At 46.4% G+C, this 13684-nt stretch overlaps 1 protein-coding gene across 1 annotated transcript; it reads left to right on the forward strand.

The window, feature by feature from the left end:
* The first annotated feature begins 530 nt into the window (after positions 1–530).
* TMEM233 (transmembrane protein 233) lies at positions 531–13054 on the forward strand. Its single transcript, XM_072351132.1, has 3 exons — positions 531–833; positions 6067–6201; positions 11208–13054. Exons 1-3 carry the CDS (start codon positions 645–647, stop codon positions 11217–11219), a joined length of 336 nt encoding a protein of 111 aa, XP_072207233.1. The 5' UTR covers positions 531–644; the 3' UTR covers positions 11220–13054.
* Positions 13055–13684: the final 630 nt, after the last annotated feature.

Genomic DNA, 13684 nt, shown 5'->3' on the forward strand with positions numbered 1-13684 from the left:
ATTGTGTTGACAGCATCATGTCTTGTAGGGTGACATCTGCAAAGAGGAAACAATGGCTCCATCTGAGGCAACTACAGAACTCCCAGTGCTACGGGTGGCTCATTCATAAAGCTCTGTGCACACCTCACTCTTTGCTGTAACTTCAGTAGGCGAAGTACTCCCAGGATGAGCCAAAATACTCCGTGCTTGAGCCACCAAACTCTTGAAGTAGATTATTTTCAGCCACTCTTTAATGTTTTGGCTAAGTTTAGCATTTTATTTGGGGTCAGCCCAGACCAAAGGAAATGCCTTTGCAGCTTTGATGCCGTTTGCTGCCAGATCCCACTGAATACAGGAAAATCCTCCAGGGGGATTATGCGAGCGCAGTTAAAGGACACTTAACCAAAGGACAGGGAAAGCCCGGGGAGCACCGCGTGTCTTTTAGCTTCATCTTCTTTTTGCCCCCCATTTCTTGGACGCGTTGCACCTCTTCGCAGTAGTGGAGCCGTCCGCGGGCAGCGCCCCCTGCTGGCCGTCCCGGGAAGCGCAGTGCAGCGCCGTGCAGCGCCGGGCGGCTCCCTTGGCTCGGTGCCGCCGTGGGGTCACGCCTGCCCGGTGCGCGGCGCTGGGCTTTCCGAGCCGCCCGCCCGCCGTGCCGCAGCCTCATGTCCTCGCTCCCCGCCGGCACCGACATCAAGAGGGCTCTGGACAACAGCCCCGAGACAAACATCGAGGATGAACTCCCCGACGGTCCGCCGCAACCGCGGCCCAAGAACTACCTGCTCCTCAGCATCCTCGCCTGTTTCTGCCCCGCGTATCCCATCAACATCGTAGCCTTCGTCTTCGCCGTCATGGTGAGTCGCACCGCGGCGGGCGGGGGCCGCCCTGAGTGCGCGACCCCCGGCTTGGGGCTGCGGGTGCTTGTAGGGCGATCCGCGGCCGTTGGCTCCCGGCCGGAGCCGTTCCCAGCCGCTGGAAGGGGCAGAGTGGGAGCGGAGGAGCCGTCCGGGGAGCGGGCATAGGGCGGGGTGTGCGGACCGGGTTAGTGGGGCAGAGAGCATCAGCCTGGGGGTCCGTACCGCTGTCCTAACGGGTACCGGCTCAGAAAGGTTTATCGGGTGACAAACGCGGGGGGAAAGGCGGTTCGAGGCGAGTTTTCAGTCCCAGGCTGTGTGAAGGAGGGAAGTTTATCCCAGTTAACGAGATCTGTTGCATCGACTGACTTGCACGCTGAGTTGGACTTAGAGACTGTGAAAGCGGCAGCCGGGGAGCAGCAGTCAGGTCTGCACATCAGTTACGGGCTGTTTGCTTCAGCTCATCTAGTCCGATCGTGCCACTTTTTTTGCAGTAAAAAAGTTCTTCTGCACGTCGCTGAATTTGCCTGCAAGAAAAGCAGACGGAACGGCCGTGATTTTTGGACTGAGGGCAAAAAAGCTTTGCGTTCTTTCAGCACGCGCTCAGAGAACAGGCTTTCTCCCCTATGTCGTAACCCATTTGCATAGTCTTTAATGATGCAGTGATCCCGTTAAAACAGGAAGGGCTGGAGGAACAGAATCCTCTTCTCCAGGCTGAAAGTTGCAGAGTCAGGTGCAGACTTTTCTGATAGGAAGTATGATCAGGGTGATCAGTAATGCTGCAGTGTGTGTCTGTTGTTTAGGAGCTGGGAAGGTTTTAAAGCGTGTTGTGTATTTTCCTCCTTTTCTCTGACAGCCAGGTTGAAAAGGTAAGCAAAAATGTAGCTGTTTCTTTTTGCAATTAGCTGATGGATAATTATCCATCTCCAAAGTATACTAAAACCAACTCTATTGACACTACCAAGACTGATCACAAATCACACCCTGATGTTGGAGTATGCACTTAAAGTACTTAAAGGAGCCATTCCAAGCCATCTTCATGACCACTTTTGTTCAGAAAAGAGAAGTTTTAGCTGTCTTTTTGATTGCTTTTGCTGTTATGAATCAGACACTACACTCTTCTCTTTGATTTGAGAAGCTGATATCTGCCAGGTTTGGTCCCCAGCACCCCTTCAGGTAGTGGGCACTGCGGGCGCTATGTAAAAGGGTGAGAGGTGATGATGTGGGGCTGAGGGCATCTGTTTGCTGTGAGAGAGCTTTCACTTCAGGGCTGCACAGAAGTTAAATGCTGAGGGCAGAGTTTGGCCTCTAAAGACTTTTGCACCCCATATGGAGGAACGTCTGCCCACGTCCCAGCTGAAGTTCATGCAGGCTTTGGGAGTCAGGTTGAAGCAACTGTCTCTGTGGGATATATGGAAACCGGGGTGGGAAGAGCACTTCCTGAATGCAAAACAATCTGTGCAGGTCACAGCTGTGCAATCCCTTGAAAGGAGGGGAGGCTAAAACTCAAGCACTAAGTTCCACTGTGTGCAAATCCCTTCTGTTCCAACGTTATTCTTTTCCATCTTCACTGTGAAAATAACACGTCTGGCTTGTTTCCCACAGCTCCATCCCCTTCCTTTTGGAGCTGGAACCTGCCTCTGCCCCATTCACCTCTGCCTCAGGTTCTGCTTTTTATCATTGCTCTACTGGGATCTACATCCCCCCCTTTCTCTGAGCACATTTCCTTGAGCTGCTAAGTGCTGATGCTGAGATACAAGAGCAGGTTTCTTCTTTCCTTGCTGCAGTTTGTATTGGTGGCCTGAGATCTTGTGTCAGAAGAGGTATGGACCCACAATAGCAGAATTCTCTGTACTAATTTCCACTGCCTAAGATGAACCCCGATGGAAGAATCCCCTTGGCATGCAGAGGGACGTGCCCTGCCCTTTCACACCCTGTTTGTATGCGTCTGTCCTCCTTAAGCGTTCTCAATTCAGACAATGAAAATAGCATTCCTGCTAAAAGTAGAGTCTGGGCTCCAACACACCCCCAAATTAAATGACAGGTTCGTCTTCCGTCTCTTCTGTTGCCCCACTTACAGCCCTAGCACTGCTTTTCTCACTCCTTTCTCACCTTTAGGGGTACAAATCCTCCTATTCCAGGTCTTAGCTGACTTTATTTTTGGACCTTTCCCAGGCCCCTCCCTATTGTGATGACAAACTTTTCTTGCTCTCTGCCATCGCTGTGGCCTGGTAGTTCCATGAACCTTGTTGGCCTTACTCTGTACAGCACCTCCAGTTGTCTTTATTTCAAAGATCTGTGTGGCAGACTGGTCATCCGAGTCCAGGTGGCTCTTATAAGTGCCTTTTGGGTACACGGGCACCTAACACCTTATGGAACATTGGTACCTACTTGGATGAGAAGAAACGAGGCTCATCAGCTATTCTCAAGCATGTTCACACCGTCCTCATCTCTGCAAAATGGTCCAGCTTTCCTCTCCCACAACACTTTCAACTTGTCCCCAGAGTGGCAGAAGTGCAGCGTTTGCACAGAGCCGAACAACCTGCAGAACAAACTGTGCTGTCTCTGAGTTATCCCCCGGCTCCCTCTTCTTTCTCCTCTTGTTTGTTGCTCACAGTGAGGAGTCACACCGAGCCAGCACATCTCGTTCCTCCTTCGGTCTGAGTTAGAGAAAGTATCTCATTTCCAGGCACAGTCAAATAAGATTTGTGACAGTCTGGCTTTTGCAAAAGCACAGAAAATATTGATCAGGGCACCTCTGTCTGATCTGCCCGGAGTTCTAAGAGATGGGGAGGAAGATTTCTGTACCACTTCGGCTTCTCCCATTAACACTCTTGTGGCAGCGTGGAGAAGAAAACGCACGTTGGAAGGGATTTGGAGTTCATGGCTAATTCAGCAAATTTCTGCCCATGTGAGAATTCGCTTCATTTTTGAACGACGCAGATGAAAACTGGTGTCAGTCACTGGCACAGCTCAGTAAGCAGCTGCAGAGCTGGGGCTTTGATTTACTTTATGGTCATGCAGGGTGAGGTAGCAGAACATTGAGAAACCATCCGGCATCAGGCTGGCAGTGGCTGAAGTTGGGCAGACCAAACATCCCACCCAGGTGCTGTGTTCTGGCGCTGGAAATAATCACAGACATAACGTGGACAGCTTTAGCACTTAATGTTGCCTACCACATTGAAAACTGAAGGCTCAATCCAAGGCCTCTTTGAGAGAGATGGAAGTAAGTTCATTTCAAAGAGCTTTACCCCAAAACCTCGTTGTTTTGTGTTTTTTTTTCCCCCTTGGATGCTGTCTAAATTACACCATTTCATTTAAGCCTCTTAATAAAGAAGCTTTCGTCTCCTTCCTGTCTCTCCCAAATCCTCTTCTTTGTCATTAATGCTGTTTTCCTGCTCTTTGTCGCGGATTTGTATTAAAATGGCGTTGCTTATTGAGCTGCACAGGGTGAATTATTGATGAAGCACCTGCAGGAATCACGCGGGTGTTCTCCAGGCTTCCTAAATGCATTAGCAAAATGCTACAGAGCTGCAAGCTTATGCTGCCATGCCTTCCTTACAACTCTGGCCTTACTTTTTGAGACTACATGTATGGGGGCCGCTCAGATGTCATGCAAAGCTTGTCCTTTGGTGGGCTGGGAAGCAAAGTCAGGGCTGGGGTGTCAGTGATGCTTTTCCAGGATTCTCCTTGTGTTCACAGCCACGTTCTGCTGCCAGAGGCAGGAGAAGCCAGCCTGCTCAAGACCAGCATGGACCATTTTCCTTTTATTGACCTTCCTGAAAGGCTTTTTTGAGAAAACCTAGGAAAGCTTTTCTTCTGTAGACAGGGCTGCTGAGAACAGTGGAGTTACTTGCGCAAGAGGCTCTGTGCCAGCCAACCCTTTCAACAAGAGGTTGTGCTGATGGAGAACCAGGGGTAGCTGTGCCACTGTTCCTCTGCCTGAACAGCCATGTGTGGCCAGCCCAGTGTTGTGTGGAAACAAGCCTTGGGTGGTCATCCTGCATGTTTGTGCCCATCATTTCCATCTCTTCCCACTTTCCCCATTGAAGTTCATTAGCCAACGCCAACAAAATCTGACAGCCAAGAGAGGAATTAGAGATATTCTCTAGGGAACTGTAATAGAGAAATGTTTAGGTATGTAAGCTGCCAGGAAGAGGAGAAATCTATCAGTGCTCTCCTTAAGGGCAAGAGTGCATCAGCAGCTCACTCTTTCTCAGACACAAGAGAGCAAATACCTGTACTTATCCTTGAGATGCAATTCTAGGAAGGAATAAGGGCTTCATTGCTCTGGGACTGCCTTGGCAAGAGCGGTCCTACTGCAGTGCTAACAGCAAGGATGTATCTAGTCCATTAGCTTCCATGTTCACTAATTGACAGACCACACAGAGATAATGCCTGACATTCTTTTTTCGCTTGGCAAGAAGGGCTCAACAAACAGTGCTTGGCATCCCATGAAGCCTAAGCAAACTTCAGCAGCCACAGTGCTTTTCTCTGAAAAAGAGTAGAGATAATTAGTGAGTTGTTTCCATTTTTTTTCAGTGGTAGAGATCTGAACAAAGAATGCAGCTGCTAGATCTGGGATGACGTGCTGGTGGAAGTTACATAGCATTACAATAGTATGAAATTCAGCATTAAGGCTCAATGAAGATTTGAACATCGATAGCATGGTGTAGCTGAATGGCGTTCCTAGTGCCATTTTGAGGCAGTCACAACATCTGTGTTTCCCAAGCTGAAGATGATGACATTTCCACATGGCAGAAGTCACTAGTGTTGTAACTTGCCTCGATTTGATGAGAGAGAGGTGCATGAAGCCTTCCGACGTGGTTCAGCTCCTACAGTGAATTCATTGGCAGCATCACCTTTGAGATCTCTTGTGCTTTGGAGGGACTCACTTTTGGGATAATTAAATCACTTTAATTAAATCACCTTTGGTCTTTTGCCCTTGTTCTCATCAAGATCTTTAGGTGATTTTTACCCTGAAGGATCTCAGCCAAGCTTTTATGGAAATACACGATTGCAAAGTATAAGAAGTTATTTCCTCTCTACAGAACAGCTTTTCTTTCCTTTGGTTTAGCTCCATTGCTTTAAAACCATTTGAATAATCTCGGATTAAGTTTAAAACCCCTCTAGCTCAGAAGCCTGTGTGATAATGAAGGTGCTTCTACCACTACAGAAGAGGCCTAAAAAAAAAAAAAGTTTCCTTTTTCTTTAATTATTATTTCTTTTACAGGCTTTAAACAGTTATAACCAAGGAGACATAGAAGGATCAAGAAGACTGGGCCGCAATGCGCTCTGGGTTGCAGTTGCATCAATTATCATTGGCCTTGTCATCATTGGAATCTACTGCGTAGTTCATTTCACAACGGTAAGCAAAATGCTGCCAGTTCCAATGCGAGCACTTCTTGTCTATGCAGGGGCTTCAGAATAAGGAGCTAAAGGCAGTCAAAACCAACTCCATTACAGATTTTCCAAAAGAGCTCTATTTACCTTATTTTGACATTTAGAAAGTGCTGTTTTCTGTCACCAAGTGCAAATGACTGTGTTAGCAGCAGTGAATATTCTGGAAACTCTTGTACTTCCCATAGGCTTTTTAATCTGGGGCAGCTGCTTTCTTGCTTTCCCACTCCTCGGTTTCTTCCTCTGCAAGACGTAGTGCTCAGAGAGCCCTGCAGTCCAGGTCATTACATCTCAAGGTGTTAATTTTCAGTCTCACAACCTCGTATCCTTTCTTAACGCTGTGCAACTGTATGTTCTTTTCTCCCCCCAGTAATGTGCCGCCCGCAACAAAACAACCAATTTAAATCGCTTAATTACTGGCTGTTTTGATTGGAGAACCCTTTTTTTCCCCTAGGCTTCCCAACTCACTGTACAAATCCATGTGTAAACTAAAAATAGAGATCACCTCAGCTGAAACACGGACATCTCTGAGGGGTGGAACGGAGCGGCTGGTCAAACATGTGCAACACTTCAATGTGCCCTGTGGACCTCAGTAGTTAATGGCAATGGGGTCCGCTGCTCTGGGATATCAGTGCCTGGTGCCACCAAAGCAGAAGCCACTGTTTCATTCATTATTATCCCTTGCATTTTTGCAAACGTGAATCCCTTTTCAGCACAGCCTGCGTTGGGTTTGTTTAGCCCTCCGCGGGTTTAAAACCAAGTCAGTTCAGGCTGGGGGTGCCAAGTCCTGTAATTGACAGCAGCAGTAAATTCCTTGGTTGGCTTCTGCCACCTCATCACTTCCCAAACACGGAGAGCACAAGGGGAGCAGCTTGGGCTCTTTTTCAAGCAGGGGGAGAGAAGGGCGGCATGAGGAGTGGCAGGAAACACTGAACTGAAGCATTCGCATTAAATGGGGCACAAATGTCTACCTTCAACTGCATCTGATATTTCACATTCCCTACAGTGAGATCCTGTTTGCTGCATGTGAGCGATTCTTTTTGCCCACTTAGAGATGTTAGTAGTGGTTTAGCATTTGACATCCAGCTAGTATTTGTAAGCATCTCCGTCCTACCCTCAAGGAGGTATGCAGAGGTAAATCAGTATAATATGACTCTATTACTCATCTTCTTGAGTTTTGTCTTTTTATTTTTAAGGACAATGTCTGCATTAGGTAGAAGCATTTTTAGGTGCCCGGGAACCCTCGACATGATGCTGGGATAGGAATTTCTTGTTTCCAGTGAATAGTTTCCATAGAGGTGTCTTGGCCAAATGGTACTTCCAGTTTGTGACAGCTGTGGTGGATTCACTTTGCTCCCTGGTCTTCCTGTCCCTTTACTGCCTCTCTTCCCCCCCTCAGCCCTTCATTTCTAAGAAAGTATTTGATAGGGGTGGCAATATTCTTTATTTTTCTTGCATGAAAATGGGTAAACAGGGGCACTCAGCTGCCCTTTCCACCCTCTATACTTACCCAGGTCTCCTTTCTCTTGGCCATTTATATTTTATACTGAATTGGTTTTGAGTTTGCCATATGACTGGCATGGATGACATTGTGTGCTCCATGCAGTTGTCTGACACCCATGTGTACTTTTGCCTTCGTTATATACAGCCACTATGCAATCTCTGCTCACGCAAAGCAAACCTAGATGATTTAGTAAATATGTTTTGGTATTGGGAAAACGATACCAAAAGGCCTTAATAGAATGAGTCAGCCCTGTCACTGATTTGTTTGATTGCCACGAGGCACAGTTTGATGTTTCTATGACACACATACGTATTTTTCATGGAAGCTAATTTAGACTTGACCAGTATGTGTGACAACCCTGACCCCTCCAGGATTCATTCTCATGCATTTACCAGCTACCATATTAGCCAGTTGCTCCTGCTAATGTTCCTTCTGGCTTTTCTTAGTCTTAAAGGATACGAGTCCCACTGAAAACTGTCATTAGGATACCTCCCTTTTATTATTCTTCCACAGCCCAGTGCTTGCTGTTCACCATCTCATTTCTAAGTTGTGTTGGTACTTCGTCTCTTCTCACTGGTCTCCTTCAGTAGAATTGTTCCCCTGCTCTGAGCAGATGGCTGCACATCCTGGAAAGGATTTTCCTTCTCCTGCCACAAGTCACAAGGCTTCAGGCCTTCCACATCGTGGGAATCTCTCCGTTCAGCTCTTTTTCAAGTGCAATGTTTAGTTATCCATCCTTTGTACAGTGGAGCTCAGGCTTTCCCCTTTACAAAGTCTCTAAAGCCCCTGTTGGTCTTCAGAGAAGAAAGCAGTGCTGTTGCACTGATATGTCACCTGATAAGTCAGGCAGTTTTGGAGGCAGTGCCCTGCAGCTCATCACCACTGCAGTTGCAGTCTCATGCCATCATCAGTACAAACTCTTAACTGCTGGAGACCTTTTTTTGCCACTCTTGAGCATCTCTCATTGCAACTGTTGGGAAGTGAGTGCTCAGATGTCTCCAGATCTGGACATAGTTCCTTCAGCAGTCACTGGAAAGTAGTTTGTTCCCTGTGAATGGTGTTTCTAGAAGACTAGTTTGATAAGGTCAGCATCTAATGTGATGAAATTCAGTGTCCTCTGAACAACAAATCTTGTGCCCTATTAAAAAATCCAATTCTTTTTTCTTTTTCCTGATGTCTCCTCTGGCTTTTTGGCACCTGAGCCTGTTGTGTGTTCCTTCCTGCTTTAGACAGGGACTTAGTCCTGTGCTTTAAGCAGAGCTGAGAAGGGTTCCCCTGGAACCCCACCAGTCTCTCAGCCAGGAGAAAACTCACCCATCAGGGGTTATATGGGTAGAAATGGTAGAAGCTGTGGAGAAGCAGTGTGAGAAATTCCCTGTTTGAACAAGTGCTAGAGGTAATTATACCCCCAGTAATGATTATACTTCCTTGGAGGACAGCAAGGTCAGGCATACGTGATCCTGCAGTTCATTTGGACTGTTCTAGCCGAATCTGTTGCTTATGAATTGTGGAATGAGTAGGAAGGAGCATGACAGAAGAAGTTTTGATGCCTGTAATTCATCACTGCAGTAATTTGTGATTGCCTGTGACACTCAGATAGCCTGCCAAGGGGAGTGACCTGGAGTAAGCTGCCCGCAGAGCTCTCTTTGCCCAGGATCTGGTGGATGAGATGACAGACCTGCATCTGGTAACAAGTCACAGACCACAGGAGCACTCAAAGGGCTGTTTTGTATCTTATTGAATAAAACAGATGGGCAGGGACTGATGGGATCAGGAAGAGGGAAGGTCCTTTCACTTTTCAGCTGGTTCCTACATTGGGAGGTAGCAGAAATAACAGCAGGAGACACCTACATCTGCATGGAATAAATGGCACTGAGTTTCTATTTTACAGGTTTACTCAGTGCAAAGGCAACTCTGAGCTTGTGCTGCTGCTTTGGAGAGCCTCATTTGTACTCAATATTGACATCTTTAACAAACATATACGCACAGAGCCTGAAATAGGGCCCACCTCACACTTAGGAATCATCTACTTCCTGCAGTCCTAACCCTGAATGCAGACAAGAGGAAAGCATCACTTTCATTGCTGGAGCTGACTGGTCTGTTTTGATCAACATAAACGGGTGCATTCCTTGTTATGGACAGGAGTCACCAAGCAATAAGCTGCACTGTGCACCCATTCCACTCCAGCCCCAGTTTCTACTTCCTCCATTCTCTGACTTTTAACCTGTCTTGTCAGCTTCTCCTGCACTCATGTCTTGCCAGTCCATTGCATTGAACTGCATTTGCACTGCTGGCTCAGACATAACTCAAACCAGTGTTTGTGTCACCACTGAGCATAACTGTGCATATGTGCTCACAGACATGTTGTCCATCAAGGACTGCAGTGAGAGAAGGGCTGTATTTGTCTGCTGTGAGGAGACATAACAGCAAAGTGAAGTTGGGCAGTGCTATGTGCCACAGCCTGTATGAGATGTTAATCTGCTGCAGCATGCCTGGTTAGAGAGTAAAGTGAACTGAAGGATTAAATGCTTACTGATAGGTGACACTCGGCTCTCAAAGAAAAAGATGTAGGAGACAAAAAATAAGTAAATGAAATAATGGAGAAGATCTGAAAGGTATTAAAAAAATCTCTGTGTGTGGGAAGACAAAATGGACAAATGGCTTGGAAAATGTGGGAGTCAAAGGCAAGGAGCTGGAGGCAGCAAAGGGAGGTAGAGTGGGGTTATTTGATGTCTCTTATGAGTGAGATTGAGAGCTATCAGAGGAAAGCAGCTTTAAGCTTGAAGATCCTTTTCATGTGATGCACAGTGCTGCTGTGGAACTGATTGCTGCTGCTCACAACAGACACCAAAAAATGCAATGGAACTGCATCTGCAAAGATGCAGATAGAATCTCAGCCTCAGAGAGCTTGAAAGCTACAGATTGCCAGAGCTGGGAGGCAATAAAGAGAGAAATATCCTACAGGATTTGGGCTTTTCTTACACGCTTCCAAGGCATCTGCAGCGTGTCGCTGTTGGGGCAGGATGCTGTGGGTCAGGCTGTTTGCTCTCACCCAGTACCACCATTCTCCCGTTCCTTCATGAAGCCCGTTAGTAGCCCTTCCATAGCAAAGCAAGGTTCAATGAAGCCTACTTGTCTGACTGCAGGGACCGATTTGCTGACAGCAAAGCACAGGGCACAAACTTCAGCAAAGTAAGAGCCCGTTTCCTGCCACTGGAAGATCCCAACATGCACTGATTTGAGCAACCCAGTTTAATAACTCTGTTTAGACTGACGGATACCTGGTGCCATTAACAACACTGCTTTTGATTCAAAGCAGTATTGAACCACTAATCTAGAGGGATGTTTTGCAAGAGAGTAAGTAATACTAAATAATGTATCCATTAGATCTGTAGAATTAATAATTTAAGCTCAAAAGGCAAACTCTCTGTCTTTTCCCCCTTCAAAACCACATTTCTGTGTCCTTGCAGCATGCTATCTGAAGACCAGGACTGCACTTGGAATCCAGCACCATGTAAATCTCAGGAGAGGAAAAGTAAGAAGAAAAGGAAACCCATCTTTCCGGACTGTTAGATTTGACCCTACAAGTCTGCAGAGGCATGTTGCTGGTGGATGCAGTGATAGCCCAGTTAGTAAATCAGCATGGCGTGACCAGGTTTTCCAAATTATTTATTTGTACAGAACCTCAGTATAAAGAAGTGGGTTGTTTTTATTTCACCCCAATGTGATAACCTTGCCCTAACAACTCCCTTTTCTTTCTCATTTATGTGGAACGTGTGCTGGGTCCATGACGTTCCCTGGCTGAGCCAAGCCAAAGCCAACCTATCTCGACTGTTGTAGTGCACGGTGTGAGCTCTGATGCGCAGCTAGTGGGACTCCTGTCACCTCCAGTGTGTTTTGGATCAGGCCATGAAGGGTTTTTGTATTCCTGCACGATAGTCTCAAAATAACAGAATCAGAACAACAGGTTTGTGGTTTGTCCCACCGTGTGGTTTTGTAGTGCTGTGGGTGTACTCTGACTCGGTGGCTGCTTTCTCCTGTCACTTTAGGTCTTCGCATTGGGTTTCTCACCACCTGGGACCGATTTCAATCCCTTAATTATGAGGAGATACTTCTGTTCCGTAGCATCCATATTTTTAATGATTTCCCCCTGTTTTGTTGTCTTTCCTTGCTGAACTCCCTTAACTCAGCTCTAGTCCTGCACTAAAGTTGCACCGATCATGTTTTCCTCCTTAAACTCCATGTATATAAGAAGTTTTTCCTTTTTTATCCCACCAAAGCTCTTTTTAAGTAGATGTTCTTTCTCACCCCTCTGTTATTGTCCCTATAGCAAGTCACATGGTTTCATTCTGTTCCGCTTTGTTCACGTCTTATTTTCAATTCACCCTCTCGTCTTGCTATGAACCATCCATATATCAGCACAGAGATGGACAGACTTCTCTACACTCACTAATTTACACAGACTTGCTGTTCCTGTGTTACCCCTCAGTGAACAGCCTTAGGCTGCACAAAGGATGCCCCCTAAATTACTGCAGTTTCTCAATACCTTATGAAAATGTAGAGTGGGGCAACTAGATCTAATTAGTCGGAAACTGTTTGAAAGGATGGATTTCTTTTTATCACCCAAATATTCCGCGTTCGAAGGAGCGAGTTGCGAGCATTGGCACAGATGACGACGTCTTTGGTGACTGTTGCTCCATTTGTTTTGATTGTGACGACACCTTCAAGCAAGCCATGCCAACTTATACTCACTCTCCTTGCACTAACATAAATCTGGACTGAATACCCAGAAATGCATGGGAGTTTTACAGGTGCACGTGAGCAATGCCTGGCAGGAGTACGTCTAGCATTCAAATAAAAAAGAAAAAGACAAAAAAAAAAATATATAGGAAAAAAAATATCTCCCAGAAATCTGTACTTGTTGAAGCGTATGCCTGGAAGTAGCATGTATTTCCTGTGCCTCAGTATTGTGTTTTTCATGTGCTTCTTTCACTTTTCTTTCTGCCAGCCTCTGTTTTTCATTGAAGTCAGTGATGCACAGCCTGTCCTTAATTACTCCGGTACAAAACTTTGCTCTTATCAGTGGAATGAGTTGATGTCTCCAGCACTTACACTGATGTAATTTGTGCAAGGCAGAATCTGGCCGCTGGTTTCGATGACCCCAAGAAATGGCTGTTCTGTGAACTTCTCTTTGTTTCTCTGAATACTGTTTCAATGGTCTGATAACGTCTTGTGGGACTTTGGGTAGCTTGCCTTATTATCAGATACGATACATACAACTGTCATTGAGAAGTGGAATAAAATTACTTTTACTTCATCTCCATTCTGGTACGTGGGCAGTTTCTTTCCTATTTTTTTGCTCCAAGCAGTAATTTCCCTTTCCCAAACTTGCCAGGCGATTTCAGAGTTAAGTCAGTGGAAGCAAACAGTGGGATTTCTTCCCTACATTGTGCTGTTCAGTCTGTTCTGTAGCCCAAACATGCAGAAGCTGTTTGAGATGTGCTAACACTCGAAATCTCAGCAGGTTGGGCTGTTGTCCCACTGCTTTGCATTGCTCGCATCGAAGCAAACACCCCTCCATCGCTGCAGTGGAACTTCATGCATCTGCATGCTGAAAATCAAAGCGTGTGTAACAACTTCCTGCCTTCCGTCCTAGCACCGCCAATGGAACCAAAGCACATGGAGTGGGAGGGGAGAACAGGTTTCAAGGTTCTCCGAGCATTAGAGGATACTCAACTTGAAGTAGTTCCTCAGAGTGCCTAAGGAGAATGTAGATCAATAGGAGCGAGGCGCCTGATTGGTTCGGATGCTTTTGAAAACCATAGTGGAAATCTAACTTGCATCTGGAGGCTCGTAAACATCTCTGAAATCTCACTCGTGAGATAAATGGGAATTGAGCCGCTGTAACTTCGGTGCTTCTGAAGATAAATGGTGCTACCTCGCAGTG

This window comes from Excalfactoria chinensis, chromosome 16 (genome assembly GCF_039878825.1).
Source record: "Excalfactoria chinensis isolate bCotChi1 chromosome 16, bCotChi1.hap2, whole genome shotgun sequence".
Classification (NCBI taxonomy): Eukaryota; Metazoa; Chordata; class Aves; order Galliformes; family Phasianidae; genus Excalfactoria; species Excalfactoria chinensis.

Coding starts and splice junctions, on each gene's coding strand:
- TMEM233 (XM_072351132.1), top strand. CDS start 645: ATGTCCTCGCTCCCCGCCGGCACCGACATCAAGAGGGCTCTGGACAAC. Junction 834..6,066: donor CCTTCGTCTTCGCCGTCATG/GTGAGTCGCACC, acceptor TTTCTTTTACAG/GCTTTAAACAGTTATAACCA.